Genomic DNA, 18,997 nt, shown 5'->3' with positions numbered 1-18,997 from the left:
AACCAATCCATCCGGGTTCGAGTCCCAACGCGACCGACTTAAATGGGGTGCTATGCAACGCGTATAAACCCCACGCTGGAGAGGTCTCATAATCTATCTGATAACATATAGCCAATGGAGGGAATCTTTCCCCCTTGGTCAACTTTCAAATAAGTGTACTTCTAGTTCTTGTTCTTAGTCGAACCTTTTAAGTTTTAACCAATTTTATAGAAAAACTCGCAACATTTATGATACTAAATTAATATCAATAAATCTGTTTCGAAATATAGTTTAGAATATATTGATTTTATGTTATATATGTTACTCTTTTCTATAATGTTAGTTAAATTTGAAAAGGTTTAACTAAGAATAAACTTTAGAAGTGCGTTCATTTGAGGACGTAGGAAGTACAAATATGGTTGTAGATGTAGCACTTGTAATGTGAAAAGGTGTATTAGTGGCCGCACGAATGATGTAGCTAGACCGTTATGCTTTGTTAATGAAGCATGGGCTGTCCCCTCTGATAGAACATTGTTTACATCGTGCACACATTTTCTCAAAGTAATCGTAGGGGGGGTCATTGACACTCTTTTTTGAATCAAAACAAAAACAAGCCATATATGAACAACACTATTAGCTTTGCTTGGGCAATGCCTAAATTCGACCTTCCCAATACCTGCAATCAACGTCACATAGTCTGCATATACAACATTACAACCGCCGCCTAACTCCACCAAAATCCATCACCATTATATTCCCTGGTCACCTCCAAAGCATCAGACTCCACCTAAACTGCATTAAAACTCAAGTGGTTTACCAGGTTTAGGCCGTCCCTCATGGCCATCGCTTCTGCCATCAAGGCCGATTCAACATGGGGTAAATAAGAACAACATCCAGCCAGGAATCTGCCCTATTTGTCTCTTATGTGAGTTAGAGCATCTCCACTCGTGCCCCCGTCGAGGCCCCCGGCGAGCGTTTTTTCCATCCGGACGGCGTAATTCGGTCCAGTCGCGCCCCCGGTTCCTCGTTTTCGTCCGGATTTGGCCCTTCATCCATCCGGCGAGCCCACGCCACCCCCGGCCCCCCGGGGAGCGCTCGGGGACTCCGGACGAGTGAAAAGCGGGGAAGGGCCCGATCTGTCGGTGACTCGACGCACGAACCCCACCGCCACGTCGCTCAAAATCTCCCCCACCCCTCGTATCTCTCTCGCCGCCGGCACCACCCCGCCGGCTTGTTGCCCAGATTCCGCCGCCCCTCCTTCCCCACCTGCCTATATTCCGCCGTCTTTGGACGACGGCCTATCTGGCTGCTCTTCCGCCGGCCTGTTTTCCGGCCTGCTTGCTCCTCGTCGCTCGCGGCTCGGGTTGCCTCGACCACGCCCGTCAGGTGTTCGTCCATTTGCCTCGCCGGCCATGGACTCGGACGAAGAGGAGGAGCAGATGTTCGTCGAGCTTATGCAAGAAGAGATGGCAGCAGCCGCCCAAGACGACGAGCACATGATGATCCTTGGTTGCTTGGCAAGCATGTACGCCGGACTGGCAACTGGTCGACGTGGTGGGTCGGCACGAGGTCGCCGGAAGTGCAAGCCGAGACAGCGAATGGAGGGCTACTGCATGTTGTACGCCGACTACTTCGCCGACAATCCATTGCACGGTGAGAGTGTTTTCCGGCGTCGTTTCAGGATGAGCAGAAAGCTATTTCTGCAAATTGTGTATGCCATCCGCCACTTTGATCCCTACTTCAGATGCAAGGCGGATTGCACTGGTTTGGTTGGATTTTCGTCACTGCAGAAGTGCACAGTGGCTATGAGGATGCTGGCGTATGGAGCTCCCGGTGATACTACAGATGACTATCTTCGGATGGCGGAGTCCACCGCCCTTGATTGTTTCTACCGGTTCTGCAGGGCCGTCATAGCAGTGTTCGGGGACTATTTCTTGAGATCACCCACTGTCGAAGACACTCAGAGGATCCTTGCAACAAATGAAGCTAGGGGTTTTCCAGGGATGCTTGGAAGCATTGACTGCATGCATTGGCAATGGAAGAACTGTCCGTTTGCGTGGCAGGGAATGTACAAGGGTCACAAAAAAGGCTGCACTGTGATACTTGAAGCAGTGGCTACCCATGATCTTTGGATTTGGCACTCTTTCTTTGGTATGCCTGGATCCAACAATGACATCAACGTCCTAAACTGCTCCCCGGTCTTTTCCAAGCTTGTTGAGGGTCATGCTCCTCCGGTGGACTATGTGATCAATGGTCGGCACTACAACAAAGGATACTACCTTGCAGACGGTATCTATCCAAAGTGGGCAACATTTGTGAAGACTATCTCCAACCCTGGCACCCCCAAACTTTGCGAGTTTGTCAAGAAACAAGAAGCTTGCCGAAAAGACGTCGAGCGAGCATTTGGTGTCCTCCAGCAGAGATTTGCTGTCGTCCGGTTCCCCGCTATGACTTGGTCCAAAGATCAGATGTGGGAGGTGATGAACTGCTGTGTGTGCCTACACAATATGATTATTGAAGATGAGCGAAAGCATCCGGTTCCTCTGGCTGAGCAAGAAGCACCATATGAGAGAGCGAGTCCTCTTGCACAGCCTAATCACCAGGTGCCTCCATCATGGGCCGCCTTCATTGCTATGCGCCAGGAGATTCGAGACTCTACAATGCATCAGCTGCTGCAAGATGATCTGGTGGAGCACATATGGAGGCTCCGAGGCAACGCCAACGTTTGAAAAATTGTGAAATTGTATGCTTCATTTGTTTCAGCACTTGTTAAACATTGTACTGATTATCGCCGAATTTGTTTCAGCAATTTGCGTACTCTTGTTTGCCGAACTTGTTAAATTTTATGTTGAATTTGTTTGAAATATGTCAAATGGTCGAGGTTGGGGGTTTCCTGCCGGGGGGACGGCTGGAACTTCGGCGCTCCCCACGCCAAATCTTCATCCAATCCGGACGAAAATTTCGCCGGATTTGGGCGTGGGGAGCGCCAACGAGTGGGGATGCTCTTATGACCGATGCAGTTGCACCTGCCTGAACATCACTATGGAAAGCAGCATCCACATTCAATATCATTACACAAAGATCACTAAATATGGCTTCCGATAAGAGAATTTTTTTTTTTTTTGCGAAGTTCCGATAAGAGAATTAAACATGTGGATGTATCGACCTATTATTTTCGTGCATGAAGGTGAGCAATTCTTGCAAGTAAACGGAGAGTGAGTTGTACAGATCACTACATCACTACATGGTGTTTTACCTAAGTGCTTCTACTGAATTTGTCCTTGTGTGAATTGGGAGTCGGAACCACTCCCATGTGAACTAGGCAATAGCCCGGTGGTAAATCATTCACTGCCCGAGCATATATTATGTTGTGATTTTTTTTACGGTAATTGCAGATTGTTTGGCAATCCAATAGTGACGATAAATTAGAATACAATCTTGACGTTATAAATTGTAGTTTCCCTTGATAAGGTATTACCAGTAGCATCACCAACCTCTGGTTTTACGCAGTCCTCAGTATTCACATGTACTGTCTGATTTGCAACAAGTTCGATCAGGCAGCTGGGAAGGTTGCTTCCCAGGAAAATGGTGAGCAACAGATGAGCAGAATGCATCTATCATCACACATGGTAGCAAAATTGAGTTCCAATCCTTCTTAATTTAACTAAGTTACATGAACAATATATCATCAATTGGCACGAAAACATATACTATTCAGGCAGCAAAATACTAACACTGCATCAGAACAGATCATCACTTAAGCATGGATGTGATACGCAGAAAACACTAAAATAAGATTTCTCACAAGAGTAAACACGTGCAAGCATCAACCTTTCACTAATAATACATCGGTAGCTAGTAAGAACAGCCTATAGGATGTTCTGTGATGGTAGTCGCATGCTGATTTAATTTAGCAATTCTACCGGAATGTTCTTCTGTGAACCGATAGTCTAAAAGATCTCCCAGATTTCCCCTAAAAATAAGATACGGTAAGATGACTGCAAAGCTCCGTCAAACCATGACTTCTCCAGATTTTTACTAAAATGAGAGTTCAGTAAGCTACCAACATCAGCTTCTTAATAAATTAGACACCAGCATCTGTTAGTTTTAAGGAACCTGAAAACAAAAGTATTAAACGTTAGGGATATTTCAATAAACAGCCAAGAGAAAATGAGTGATATGCAAATACAGAAAAACAAAATTCAGTGAACGGAAACACTCATATACTGAGTATCTGGATAACACGTTTATTTTTTACCCAAGACTTGACTGCACCAACAAATATTACATCATGACAATTGTTCAGTTTCAACCAGTTGTTCTAACATAGTTTTGGGCTTTAATCAGTGGGTCATAACATTTCAGGAAAAGGGAAGACAATCTGACAATGGCCATCATGATGACAGGACTAGATATCCTTCAGTTCTAATACAGTAGTCACCAGATGAACCAGGCTAGTCATTCTTTGAGTCTGCTAGTTCAGAAACTCCTAATGTACGTGCATGGAAGGATGAGGAGTTCTTGGTCACCCACCAACCGATAATTTTTTGGCATCCTGACAAGTTGATGCCAGTGCCACAAGAATAGGAATAGAAGAACAAGTTCAGATATCACATCTTAACAATCATAACCATACTATGGATTGACTATTAGAATACTTGAGTTCCAGCGAATATTACTAGTTGCATTGAAACACCAACTAGAACACAACAAACAACATTGTTTAAGGATAGCAATGTGATTGACAATACACACAAAACAAGTTGAAAATAGTTGTAGTAAAAGGCAAAAATATGCACTAAGACTGTAAGAGATACTTGTAACAAGAATGCATGAGCATCCTAAAAATGTCAATGGACGATATATAATGAACAATGGATCAATAAAGAAGCATCATCTGGAAAAAAATGACGAGACATTCAGTAGCTGGTAAATTAGAACCTTCGTCTCTTCTACGGGGTGTCTGAGCGAACCAGAACATTAGCCAAAGTCTTGTTTTTCTCGGCATCCTTCTTACCTAGACAAGGTTAATTTGATCAATGCGTAAGCATATAAATAGCAGCAATAACAAGATCACATAAAAGAATTAAGGCGGCAAAGAAAATGATAGTTAGAGCACGGAGCAGGTTCTGAAGAATTCAGCACAGTGTACCCATATGTCAATGACAGTAATTAGAGAAAGATAACACTTGGCCAGTGTAGATGAATTACTCAAAGGGTACAACATTCTTAAATTAACTTCTAAAACCAGACTATAGAGATATAAAAATGGAAATAAAATGTAGAACATACAGTGTAAACATGTTGTGCTACAGAGAGATGTAAATAGGATATTATCTATTTTGGATAGAACTGATACATTTTATTCCTTGATTCCAAGTTTACAACTTATGGAATGATTTGCTAGTGGACAAGATCAATGCATCCCCAGTTGGTACCAAACAAAGGATACATAAATAATTGTTAGTAAACACGAGGTATCACTACTACTTTGTAGAGACGAGCATACTCGACTGTTCCCAGATTATGATCAACTATTCCCACATTATGATCAGATCATGCATTTACGCATCAAAATCTGAAACAAAAAACTGAAAAATATGTAATCTAGCAATTGAAGTATGTAGAACATGCATAAGTTGATGGATTACTCAAAGGTCACAACATATTCTAATTCTTTAATTAACTTCTAAAACCAGATTACAGAGATACTAAAATGGAAATAAAATGTAGAACATACATTGTGAACATGTTGTGCTACAGAGATATGTAAATAGGATCATATTATCTGTTTTGGATATAATTGATGCACTTTATTCCTTGATTCCAAGTTACAACTTATGGAATGATGTACTAGTGGACAAGATCAATGCATCCCCAATTGGTACCAAGCACAGGATAATACTACTATTTTGTAGAGACGAGCAAACTTGAGTATTCCCACATATTCTAATTCTTAAATTAACCTCTAAAACTACTAAACTAGACTATAGAGATATGAAAATGGAAATAGAATGTAGATTATACAGTGTAACCATGTTGTGCTAGAGAGAGATGTAAATAGGATCATATTAGTATCTGTTTTGGATATAATTGACACATTTTATTCCATTCCAAGTTTGCAACTTAGGGAATGATACGCTAGTGGACAAGATCAATGCATCCCCAATTGATACCAAACACAGGATATTATTACTCAACTATTTCCACATTATGATCAACAAATCCAACCCCTAAGATACACATAACAAATTATGTCGAAGTTGATCCACAAAGCAAATCAGATCATGCATTTATGCATCAAAAGCTGAAACAAGATCTGAAAATTATGTAATCCAGCAGTTGAAGTATGTCGTACCTGCAGAAGGGATCCGGCTGGATCCAAGCCACGGTGGAAGAACACATGGTATACAGTCGAAGTTTGTTTTGCACAGGTAACTCGCGGTCACCTCCTTGATGTTCATGTCCACGACGACAATGTGCTTGTCAACCTTGAGGTACACGACACTGGCGTTAAGTGGATCAAGAAGTGCAATTTGTGGCGTCATCCCCTCCTTCAAGGGTAGCCATGGGTAGCCTCCATCCGCCCACAGTTTGCTGAGCGCCACCCGGTGCTCCAGCGTCCAGCCGTTGCCATCGTCGTCGAGCGCGAAGGAGCTGAGCAGATATGGTTCCTTCGTAGAGACCTCGACGTACCTCAGCCGGCCTTCGCTGACACCCACTCGCCGGTACAGACACCACCACACCTTGCCGTCGTCCTCATCATCGTCAGACGGCGCGTAGCCCGGGAATTCCATGGTGACACGCTCACGGGTCGGCGCGCATGGAGGCAGCACGCTTCCCCTCGGCAGCTCGACGAAGGAGAGCTCCGGCCGGTCGCTGAACGGATCGACGGAGATCGCTCCCCAGGTCGGGTCGACCCACCAGAGGCGACCGCGGAACGCGAGCACCTCGTAGTCGAAGTGTATGTCCATCCGCCGCGCGGAAGAGAGTTGGCACGGTGAGACAGGGACGGTCTCCCACTTGCCCTTCTCCGAGAGGAAGCGGAGCATTAGGTCCCCCTCCGGTAGCTCGGCGACGGCGAACCTGTCAGGCGGCCCGTGCCGGCGGTCGGCCTGGGTGACGAGGCCCATGTGGACGTCGAAGAGCGGGCCCGCGTCGGGGTTGAGCTTGGCCACACGGGGCGGGAGGCGGGACATCTGGTTGGTGACGGGGTTGAGGACGAAGCGCGTGACGTTGGGGACGTGGTCGGGGTCGAAGCCGTCGGGCGGCAGCCGCAGCGGAGCGTCGCCCTGCCTGGCGACGATGCGCGCCATGAGGCGCATCTGCGCGAAGACGAGGAGGAGGAGGCCGTCGCCGCTCGCGGCGCAGACGACGCCGCCGCGCGCTTCCACGGCGTCGCTGGCGGGGTCGGGGTGGGGCGCGGTCTTGACGAGGTGGTCCGGGACGTACACTTCGGAGATGCGCGGTGGCTCGACGAGGCGCACCTGCGGGCTCGGCGCCTCGACGGGACACATTCTGTGGCGCATCATGGCCCAGGGAATCCGCGCGCCCGCCGTGGTGAGGGAGCGGCGGAGGCTGCCGGAGACGGCGGCGGGGAGGCCGAGGAAACGGCGGCGGAGGAGCATCGCCTTGTCCTGACGCTGCGCGTGGTGGGGGATTTCGTGGTCTGGTGGACTGGTGGTGGGGAAAGCACAAAGCAGAGCCGATTGAGATGGACTAGGTGCACGCAGCACACAGTGGCAGGAAGAGAGCAAAGGTGTAATTTTTTTCCCCAGGATATTCTAATGCGAGAGCTCAGAGCTATCCGGGTCCCGGCTGTCGGTGAAACTGGTCCATTGCGGGCTCGCGGCCCTGGTGCATGGAATGGCTTCCGCATTTGGTGGACACTGGAGACTTCTGCTCACGTCACCACTTTCCCGCCAAAATTTCCCCGCAGTGCCGCTAGGCGTCCTAACTTTATTTTGTGAGACGGCTGGGCTTTTAAAATGGAAAACGCTTACCATCCCCCGGGGGAACGCGTCGCCCGCTTCCTCCTCCTTCTGGGCGTGACACGCGTCCTCGCGTGGCAGAAAAAAAAAGCCAGCACTACCTTATCTCTTCGTGCTGTTTCCCCATCTTCTCTTTCGCAGAGCACGCCTCCATGGATAGGAATGGAGCACCGTAGCGCCCCAGGCTCCCGCCCCGCCGTCTCCCCACGCTGCTGCGGCGCCGTCGTTCCCACGCTGTTGCTCCACTGCCGTGCCGACTCCCGCCATGGATCCCACCGCTCCTCCCTGCTCCGCACCGCCCCGCCATGATTCGCTCCGGCCGCTGTGATGCGAGAGCCAGGGAGGTTGCCGGCCAGCCCCGACTACAATCTTCGCCGACGACCACCAAGTACGGCCGCTTTGAGTCCGCCGCACGCCCCTGGAGAGCACCGGTGCCTCAAGGGGGTGGGGCTGCTGCAAGCTGGCCGCCGGTGGAGCGGCAAGTCGCGGCCGGTCGCACTGCAGCCGCCCGTGCCAGGAGCAAGCGCCACCATGTGTGCTTCAAGGCGGGCGCCGGGTTGCTGCAAAGGGCCGATGCCGGAGATGCTAGGGGCCACCGCCGTTACTACAAGGGCAACCAAGGATGGCGTCGATGCTACAAAAAACCACCGCCGTTGCTACATGTGTCCGCCTCCGTTGCTACATCAAAGCCGCCACATTTGGTATATCCGCCGCCGGTGCCGGTACGTTCTTCCTCTCGTTGCTACATCCAACACCGGTGTTGCTACATTCGGCTTCCGGTCTTGCTACGTTCTTCCTCCGCCGCTGCTACATCCGCCGCCGCTGCTACATGAGGCCGCCTTCGCTGCTACGTCCGGTCACGGCCGCTGCTACATCGGCCGCCGCTACAGAGGCCGCCTTCGCTGCTACGTCCGGCCGTCGCCGCTGCTACAGAGGTCGCCTTCGCTGCTACGTCCGGTCGCCACCGCCGCTACATCGGCCAGCGTCGCTACAGAGGCCACCTTCGCTGCTACGTCCGGCCGTCGCCGCCTGCTAGAGGCCGCCGCCGTTGCTACATCGGGCCGCCGCCGCGTTACAGAGGTCGCCGCCGCTGCTACGTCCGGCCGCCGCCGCTGCTACAGGCGAGGCTGCAAGTGGAGTCACGGGAGCGCCTCAAGCGATGTCCAGGACTTGTACGCTAACGAGGAGGGAATTTTTTTTGTTTATCGGGTTGCCTTTTTTAATGTGACGAGTTCTGAAATCGGACGGCTTGTGGGGTCAAATCGGACGGCTGTCCACCCGGGGGATCGGGGATTTGATCCCCCGGGGGACGCTGAGCGCTGCCCTTTTAAAATTGTCAAATGAATAACCGCTATGCAAAAAGGTTCCAATTACCCTAAAAAGATAGAAAACAGTTCTAAAATCTGACAACTCATCAGTTACATGAGGATCTTACATAAGATCGTTCCATTGTTCAGAGTTGAGGCCGCCGCCCTCCTTCTCTCCCGCCCGCCTCCTGGGCGGCGGCGGAGGATCCGCCCGTCCCGTCCCGAGAAGCCTCCCTCGGACCGCCGCCCCTCAGCCGCCTCTGTTGCCGGCCTCAGCCACAACTCCGGCCCTGGCCCCGACGGGGCCCCTTCCGTCAAACGACGAGGGGGAGGAGAGGGTTTCCGCGGCGGCGTTCCATGGGAGGTGATGAAGCACCGGTGGAGGAAGCCGGGTGGCACGGCTACTTGGTCGGGGCCTGATTCTCTCCGTCGGTAGCCATGGAGGATTCAGTGGAGCGGTGGCGGCCTCCGCCCCCAGTGATGGTTCGGCTGTGGTGCGCATGATCCGTGCCGCCGTCCTCTTCCCTGGTGATCCGGTAGGAGGGACTGGCGGTGTGGGCTCTGCTGGTCTTGCTTTGTTTTTGGTGACGGTCCCCAGGCTTCTCGCAAGCGAAGATGAAGATCTACCGGAGGTCAGTTTGCCTTGATCTGGCTGGAGAGATGGGTTCCGGAAAGCTCCACCGATGAATGGAACAATGTATCTTTTGTCTGGAGTTTGCTGGATCGGGTGGTATTCGATCGCACCCATGTTTTTATTTCGACCGTTTGGTTCCGGAGGGAGCGTCACGAAGCTCTATTCTTGTAAGGGTAATCCATTATTTTGGTAACAATGACAACGTTGCTAGAGTAATTGGACTAATACATGTCTATGAGATTATTCTCAGGTATTAGCCAAATAGGCATAATGGTGTATCAATGGAACAAGAAGGTAAAGGGAGACCCCCCACTTCGACAAAAATGAAGAAGGGTTGTTCAGCCTCAGATCGACATAGGGTCTGGTTTGACCGGCCGTGGCACTGGCCAGCCCGGCGCCGACCTACTCCTGGACCTGAGCCAACCGGACACTATCCAGGGAGGTCTCCACCTTTTCCCGGCGCTGGCCCGGCGTACGGTCCGGTTTGGACCGGCCGGTCCGGCCTCACGCCCGGCCACGCCGGCCTGTTGACCGACCTCCCCGGCGCGGACCAGCTCCTGCTCCGGTGACAACCGGGGAGATGTTTTGTATGTCTTCGATCCGCCCCGGTCACGGCCCGGCGCCCGGTCCAGTTTGGACCGGATGATCCGGTCTATGGCCCGGTATGATCGGCCCTGTGCCAGATGGCCCGGCCCCAGGCCCGGTTGACCGGCCTACTGGATGATTTGCTGAGCTAGTCAAGTTGCAACGGCTGGATTTCGTGGGACCATATAAATACCCCTTCACCTAGCTCAGAACACTTAGGCACTACATTACAAACTGTTCTTGAGCTCTCTATAGTTCCACCGAGCCAAATCTTGCTCCCCCTTGTATTCATCGATATACCTGCTCTCTAGGGTTCCTTGGAAACCCTAGGTGGGAAAAAGAAGTCTGGAAGCATCCGGGCTGTGGATTTGCTCCTTACAAGATTGTGAAGGTTTGGAGGCTACCTCAAAGTCTACCACAAGTGAGAAGAGCTATTCCTTCGTGGGATAGACTCAGGAGAAGAAGGTGAGCCTTCGTGGCGTTGGGGAATCCTTCATGGGACCCCCACCTCTCCAAACGTGACGTACCTTCTTGCAAAGGAAGGGAACAAGGGAATAAACCTTCATCTCCGCGTGTTATCAGTTATTTCTAACCGAACACTTACTTGTGATATATTTGCCTGTGAGAGCTTTCGTGCTCGAGTTACTTGTATCATCATATAGGGTGCTTCACCTAGTTTGCATTAGGCTCACCTTTATATTCCGCAAAGCCTAATATTGCAAAGAAAGAATTAAAATTTATAGAAACCTATTCACCCTTCTAGGTTTACCATCTCTGAACTTTCAATTGGTATCAGAGGCTGGACTCTTTTTAAGGGTCTTACAGCCTTAAGAGTGAGATGGATAAACTATTCGAGGGCCTGGACTCTTTTTAAGAGCCTTAAGTTGTCAAGTATGCTTCTCTTTTTGATAAAGCACTTTGGGCGCTTGGAGACAAGATAGTTCATGTGTGGGGAAAGCCTAAGGGCAATCATTTTGGCAATCATCTCGGCAAAGGCATGAATCAAACTAATAGGCATGTAGTCACCAATATCTTCGCCCCTCCCCCTCCTTTTTTTTTGGCAAAAGAACAATGTTGGCGGAGTTAAGCCATTGGAAATGGCCCACTTGAAGATTGTTGAATTTATTAATGGAGCTCATGACATCAACCTTTGTGATCTCCCAACATATTTTAGAAACCATCAGGTCCGGGTGCCTTGTTGGAGGGCATTCGATTTATTGCACTTCACACTTCCTCCTCCAAAAAAGGGGCATCTATTCCATCCATGGCCACATTGCCCAATTGGAGGCTCTCCCAATTAAGATCTTTTGTTCTTGGAACCCCTCTCCTCGTAACCGAAGCAAAATGTTCATGAACAAATTTCTCCTTGCGCTTGTGCTCGGTGACCCAACCACCATTGTGCTTAAGTCGTTGTATCTGATTCTTCCTTCTTCTTGCATTCACCCTTAGGTGGATATTTTTTTTGTTGGTGTCTCCCTCCTTGATGTTAGTAATCCTTGCACTTCGCTTTTTCCTAGCCCTTTCAATGATCATGAGGATAATGACTCTTCTTTTTATACTATCCCTAAGGCTACGCTCCTTCGGGGATAGATGACAATTTTGGAGAAAAGACCTCGGCTCCATCTTTTGAGGCATTTAGCCATGTGCTTGATCTTGTAGAAAAGGTTTTGGAAGGCCTCATGGTGCCCTAAAGGCTCACCCCAAGTTTGAAAAACAGTGTCATTGAAGCCCGGAATGCTAGCCCAGAAGTTCTCAAACTTGAAACTACGTGGCCTTCTCGGACCACTATCATTTGCAAGAAGATGCGAGCAATCGTCGGAAAGGCGAAAGAGAGAGCGTTGAGGACGTGCGAGTCAAAGTGGAGGCCCCACTCGGCATTGCAAAAAAAGGAGGCAAATTTGAGATTTGATCCTTCTTACCGAACTAAAATTACAATCAATCAGCACAAAAGCATATATCACTCAGGCCCCAAATGCTATGTCGATAACAAACGCAGACATCCATAAATAAGATTTCTCAAGAGTAAACATGTCGAAGCAGCAATCTTTCCCTAGGAATACATTGCCTGCTAGCTAGAAACGCAGCGTACACGATGTCCTGTGATGGTCCTTACATGTTGGTTTAATTTCGAACATACAGGATTGTTCTGCTGTGAATGCATAGTCTGAAAATTTCCCACATTACCCCCTCAAAACGAGATAAAGTACGTAAATCGCAAAATCCCACCAAACAAAGAGTTCTCCAGATTTTCTCCAATATGAGAGTTCAGTAAGCTACCACGATCGACTTCCTGATTGATTAGAGCATCTCCACTCGTCCCCCCGAACAGGCCCCCGGCGAGCGTTTTTTCCATCCGGACGGCGTAATTCGGCCCAGTCGCGCCCCCGGTTCCTCGTTTTCGTCCGGATTTGGGCCTAAATCCATCCGGCGATCCCACGACATCCCCGGCCCCCCGGGGAGCGCTCGGGGACTCCGGACGAAACGAAAGCGCGCGAAACGGCGAGGAAACTTCCCGCGCGTCTGGTGGCCCCAACTTGTCGGCGAGAGAAACCGATCGTCGTCCTCATCGCATCGTCTTCCGCGCGCTGTAAAAGCCTGCCGCCGGCATGCATTCGCCGGCCACGCGGCGAGTTAATGTCGTCGTCTTCCGCGCGCTGTAAAAGCCTGCCGCCGGCATGCCGAGTTAATGTCTTCGTCTTCCGCGCACGCATCGTCTTCCGCGCGCACTAAAGGCTGCCGCCGGTCAGCTCGCCGCGGGCGCGTCGCAATCCACGCGGCATTTAATCCCCGCGCCAGCCACGCCTATATACGCCGGTCCGCTCGCCGCGAGGCGTACCCCGTGCTCCACTCTCCCTCCACTCTCCCTCTACTCTCAAGATGGCGTTCTACGGCGACGACGGCGCAGCCAACAACGGCTTCCCCCGCCGGTCTCTCCACGCGTGGGAGGGGCACCTCCTCCACCAGGCGGGGTACCCCTGCCCGCCGGACACGAGGCCTCCCGGAGGCGGCTGGCGGCTAAGTGCTGGCGGCGTTCCAATCCCGCCGCCGCCTCATGGCCACGCCCTCGACGTCGCCATCGAGGAGGCGAGGATGACGATGACCGACGAGGAGCGCGCCGAGCCGCGCCACCACCCCGACAACTACACGGCGTGGAACTCGTACTTCCTCCAGCGGTGGGAGCGGGAGCTGGCGGCCTACGACGGCCCGCCGCCTCCGCCTGCGCGCAACAACGCCGCGGGCCGCCGACGGTGGTGGAGCGCGCCGGGCCGGACACTCGAGGCCGTCGTCGAGCACATCGAGGGCGGCAACTCCCCGGTGCTCACGATGCCCCCTCTATCGGCATCGAGGGCATCGGCGAGCCGCCGTCGGGGAAGCGTCTGGCAGCCACGGCGCATGGCTGCCAGCTCGTCGTCTTCCGGATCGGCGTCAAGGTCATCCTTGGCGCCGGTGAAGAGGGAGGAGGCGTCGTCGCCTTCGACGCCGGTGCGCGTCAAGAAGGAGCCGGCGTCTCCGCCGGCGACCGAGGGCGCAGCAGCCGGCGCCCTCGTCATCCGAGAACAGCCTTCCGCGCCGCAGCGGCCGGAAGAAGACGAAGAAAGAGGCCGCCGCAAGCCAGCTCGCCGAGGAGGAGGCGAAGCGCGGAGGAGGCCGCGATGGCGGAGGCGATCGCCAGGTCGCTTGCCGACATGGAGGAGGAGAAGCGCGCGGACGACGCCGCACCGGATCGGGCCAGCGCGATCGGGCAGCGCCAGAGGCGGAGCAGCAGCGGCGGCTGCTGGACCTGGCCGCCGCACGCCAACTCGCCGCCCGCGCTGCTCCAACCGCCAACGACGATGTCGCGCGGTACCGCCGTCCTGCGACACCTCCATCCGGCGTTGCTGTCCCCGTCGTCGACCTCGAGTCCTCCGACGACGACTGGTACAAGCCATCCCCGGGGTGGGGAGACGCCGGCCAGGGCAGCAGCAGCCAGGCCGCGCAGCCGAAGGCCAACGACGACGGCTCCGACGACGACGGCGACGGCGACTACACGGTGTTCTACCGCCATTTGGGCATGTAGAGCGCCGTGTTTTAAAATTAGCGTTTGAATTCCCCTTGCCGAATTCGAAATATAGTCGAATTCGGCCTCTATGTATGAACTCCGCCCGTTTTAGTCTAAATATCATTAAATTTAGTCTATATTCACCCGAATTTAGCCGAAGTTTGTCAAGTTTCCGTTTTTTAAATTCGCATCGTCGACTTCGCCTGGGCACGCGGCTGGGAAACTACTACTCCCCACGCCAAATCTTCCTCCAATCCGGACGAAAATTTCGCCGGATTTGGGCGTGGGGAGCGCCAACGAGTGGGGATGCTCTTAGAGACCAGCATCTGTTAGTTTTGACAAACCTGAAAGCGAAAATAAGAAACGTTCAGACACATAAGTATATGCAGGTCAGGTAAATGAGTGATATGGAAAAACACCAAAACAAAACTCAGTGAACAGATTTCTCAAAAAAAAAAAAAAAAAAAAAAACTCAGTGAACAGAGATGCTACTATGGTCCATCATAGAACTGAAATAAAATAGTGAAATATCATCTGGATAACACAGTTTATTTTCTATCCAAGACTTGATCATAGAAGAAAATTACACCACGATCAAATTTAAGAAAGATCAATCTTCAGTTTCAGGATTCAGTCATTTGGTCATAAAATTTCAGGAAAAGAAAAGAAAATGCTCATCATGGTGACAAGACTATATACATTCGTGTTCTTATACAGTGGTCACCAGATGAACAAGGCCAGGCATCCTTTGTGCCTGAGGCGCTGCGAAGCACCAAACGATAATCTTTAGCAGCCTGGCAAGTTGCTTCCAGAAGGATGTGAATGGAAGAACAAGTTAAGGTAGCAGTAGCACGCAAGAATCATTCTACAGAGCGAATATGTTACTACTAGCTTTGAGTACTGGTAAATACTAGTTGCATTAAAACACCAACTAGAACAGAACCAACAAGAAGCTTGTATTAAGGATAGCAACATGTTTGAAAATACACAGGAAACCAGTTGAAAATAATTGCCATAATTGGCAAAAATATGCACATCATTTCTTTTTTCAATCCATAAGCTGCATGGATTGAGTAATATATACTTGTATCAAGAATGCTGCATTCTAAAAATGTGAATGGATGAGATACACCAATGGATCAATCAAGAAGCATTAGCTAAAACAGAGTGAAGAGAGATTCGTTAGCTGGTAAATTGGTACCTTTGTCTCTTCTATGGGATGTCTGAGCAAACCAGAACGTCTGCCATAAGTCTTGTTTTTTGCAGTGTCCTTCTTGCCTGAAAAGGGTAGTTCAGTTCACAATTATTTCAACAGCAGCAACAATACCACAAGAAATAAGTTCAACAGTATAGGTTCATGTGCACCGTGTACAAAAATCAAGGTAGCAAAACAATGATAGTGAGAGTAGGTTCTCAAGAATTCAGTAGTGTACCCATAGGGGATAGCACAACAATAAGCAGAGGAAGATAACAGCTGAGTAGTGTAGAGGAGTTATTGAAAGGATACAGCACATTTAAATCCTTAATTTACCTTCTAAAGAAAAATTATAGAGATATGGAAACATAATGTAGAACATACAGTGTACTAAAACCTTGCAAAATTTCTGTTGAAAAGCTAAATCGCTTACAACACCGTGTATATGTTTCAAAGAAATTCTTTACGACCTGGACAACAGGTAGAAATGACAAGGGGTTGGGTGTTTCAAACCAAGGAAAGGTTTGGGATTGAGAACTCAAGGTCCTAGCTACTCCTAGGTACTTGCAACGTTTTTGACCCAGGAAAAGAACAGGAACAGAGGTGTGAAAATAATTAGTCCTTCAATACAACTTATGAAATGATACTGCAAGTGGCTAATATCAATTTGAACGCCAAGATCAGGAACAGAACTGGGATTATATTGGTACGGTTAATGCATTTTAGTCCTTGATTACATCTTACGGAACATTATCCTAGTGACAAACATTGATGAATCACCAATTGTTACAGAAGACATGACATCTAGTCATATTCTCATGTAGAGACATGCACTATGTCTATTGGGCTATCCCCAGCAAATCCAACCACTAGGATACAGAAAACAAATACTGCCGAAGATGATCCACAACGCAATACATGCATCTAAAACTGAAACAAAAATTGAGAAGTATGCACTCTAGCAATTGGACGAGCAAGTCAGTACCTGCAGAAGGTATCCGGCTCGATCCAAGCCACGGTGGAAGAACACATGGTATACTGTCGGAGTTGCCTGTATACAGAGAAGGCCCAATCACCTCCTTCATGTTCATGTCCAGGACGATAAGGTGTTGATCAACCGTGAGGTACACGACAGTGCTGTTGAGTGGGTCGAGAAGGCCAACTTGTGGCGCCCTCCCCTCCTTTAGTGGTAGCCATGGGTAGCCTCGATCCGCCCAGAGCCTGGTGAGCGCCAGCCGGTGCTCCAGCGTCCAGCCGGTGCATTCCTCATCGTCGTCATCGAGCACAAAGGAACTGAGCACGAATGGTTCCTTTCGAGAGACTTCGACATACCGCAGCCGCCCCTCGCTGACGCCCACCCGCCGGAACCTACCGGGCGCCTGGTTCCACGGCACGTCCTTAGAGTGCTGTGCGCCATCTGGCAGCACGCTGCCCCTCGGCAGCTCGGTGAAGGAGAGCTCCGGCGGATCGCAGAACGGGTCGGCGGAGGCCACGCCCCAGGTCACGTCGACAAACCAGAGGCGGCCGCCGAACGACAGCGTCTCCTGGTTTACCACCATCTGGCGCGCAGAAGACGGGGGTTGGCATGGCGAGGGCGAGGGCGAGACCACGACGTTCTCCCACTCGTCTCTTTCGGAGAGGAACCGGAGCATGAGGTTGAGGTTCCCTTCCTCCGGCACGGCGACGGCGAACCTGTCAGGCGGCCCGTGGCCGCGATCGGCCTGGGTGAGCAGGCCCATGAAGCGGCCGAACACCATCTTCTCCGCGGGGTTGCAGGCGATGTCCGGGAGGCGGGAGAGCTGGCGCGTGAGAGGGTTGAGGACGAAGCGCGTGATGTCGGGGAAGCGGGTGAGGTCGTACCGGCCGATGCGGCGGCGGGCGAACGCCTCGGCCCAGTGCTCGCGGGCGCCCTCCTTGACGAAGCGCAGGTCCGAGAAGAGGAGGAAGAGGAGGCCGTCGCCGCTCGAGGCGCAGACCTCGCCGACGACGTGCTGTGCGAGGTTGCTGCTGGGGCCTGGGAGGGGGGCGGTCTTGACGAGGTGCATCGGGACGCACAGGTCGGAGGCGCGCGGCGGCTGGGCGAGGCGCACGTACGCGCTCTGCGCTCCGGGGTCGGCCGGGGCGAGGCGGGTCATCATGCTCCACGGGGGGTGCGAGGCAGCGGTGGTGAAAGAGCGGCGGAGGCCGCCGGAGACGGCGGCGGAGAGGCGTAGGAGCGGCATCTCTAGCTGCCTGACGCGGGTCGCTGGTTGTGCAGACTGCAGCCGGGGATTTTCTTGTCTTGTTGGTCGTGGTCTCGTGGACTGGTGGTGGGGAAAGCAGAGTGCTTTTTGTGTTTTGAGAATTAAAGCAGAGTGAGCCAGGTTTACATGGACTAGGTGCACGCAGCATGCATGCCGGGGTTGGCAGGACGAAAAGGAAACTGCTGGGCGTCCCCGGAGATCTGATTTCCCAGCCCCCGGGTCGCCAGCCGTCGGATCGGCTATCTTGGATGGCTAGATCTGGTTTTACTGAATGTAGCAAAAAATCACCTCCCAGCAGCAAAAAAAATAACCCGCTTTTGCTACATTGTAGCAAAAAACGGTTCAGTCAAAGAATCAAATAAAAAGGATAGCTCGCTAGAGACCTCGCCGGAGAGGTTGTAGCAAAAAAATATACTACTGTAGCAAAAAAATGCTAATGTAGCAAAACCCAATATCATCGAAAAAATTGACGAAGATCTCGCCGGAGACCTTGTAGCAAAATTCCTATACTCAAGTAGCAAAATAACAAAATAATTATAGCAAAAAAAAGTAGCATCACGGCATTTTTTTACAATGTCTATGGCGAGGTCATTGCTATTTTATCAAAACAGACTTCGCCCAATACAGCACTGAAAATACTTAGTAGCAGAATATATACTAAAAGTAGCAAAATATTATAACAATTGTAGCAGAAAAATACACTATTGTAGCATCGCGGCTTCGCAGCACTTCGAGGCAGCAAAAAAAGCAAAAAGAAATATATAGCTATGTAGCTAGTGGAGCAAAGTCCCCAAATCAGGACACCATCAACCACGGCGGTCGCAAAAACAGAGCACTAGTGAGGCGGTGGATGTGAGCATGAGCGCTGGCCGGGGAGGAGCCTCCACTTCGGCCGTTGATGCAGGGGCAGGGCCGTGCCCGAGAGCAGCTTCCACACGATCGCTCTTGCGGAGGACCTTCTCAGGAGCGGGCCGCGCTGACGGTGGACCAGCTCCCGGACGGGAGCGCCGGTGAAGGACCAACC

At 51.0% G+C, this 18,997-nt stretch overlaps 2 protein-coding genes across 3 annotated transcripts; both read right to left on the bottom strand.

Moving 5' to 3' along the window:
- Positions 1-3,662: 3,662 nt before the first annotated feature.
- Positions 3,663-7,693, bottom strand: LOC127320256 (uncharacterized). Of its 2 annotated transcripts, XR_007863084.2 has the most exons (4): positions 6,338-7,693; positions 4,921-4,996; positions 4,043-4,095; positions 3,663-3,952 (listed from the first exon to the last, which is right to left on the bottom strand). XR_007863084.2 is itself a non-coding variant. In XM_051349809.2 (3 exons), exons 1-2 carry the CDS (start codon positions 7,605-7,607, stop codon positions 4,932-4,934), a joined length of 1,335 nt encoding a protein of 444 aa, XP_051205769.1. In that variant the 5' UTR covers positions 7,608-7,692; the 3' UTR covers positions 3,663-4,095; positions 4,921-4,931. The 2 variants fall into 2 exon arrangements, 1 of the variants encoding a protein (XP_051205769.1); XM_051349809.2 differs by having other exon boundaries at positions 3,663-4,095; positions 6,338-7,692.
- A 4,787-nt stretch (positions 7,694-12,480) lies between these two features.
- Positions 12,481-18,037, bottom strand: LOC127320282 (uncharacterized). Its single transcript, XM_051349810.2, has 4 exons — positions 16,716-18,037; positions 15,737-15,813; positions 14,854-14,879; positions 12,481-12,800 (listed from the first exon to the last, which is right to left on the bottom strand). The coding sequence occupies exons 1-3, from the start codon at positions 17,950-17,952 to the stop codon at positions 14,865-14,867; spliced, it is 1,329 nt and encodes a 442-aa protein (XP_051205770.1). The 5' UTR covers positions 17,953-18,037; the 3' UTR covers positions 12,481-12,800; positions 14,854-14,864.
- Positions 18,038-18,997: the final 960 nt, after the last annotated feature.

The sequence above is a fragment of the Lolium perenne genome, chromosome 1 (assembly GCF_019359855.2).
Source record: "Lolium perenne isolate Kyuss_39 chromosome 1, Kyuss_2.0, whole genome shotgun sequence".
Classification (NCBI taxonomy): Eukaryota; Viridiplantae; Streptophyta; class Magnoliopsida; order Poales; family Poaceae; genus Lolium; species Lolium perenne.
The sequence above is the reverse complement of the archived record's forward strand: the minus strand, read 5'-3'. Positions and strand labels throughout refer to the sequence as shown.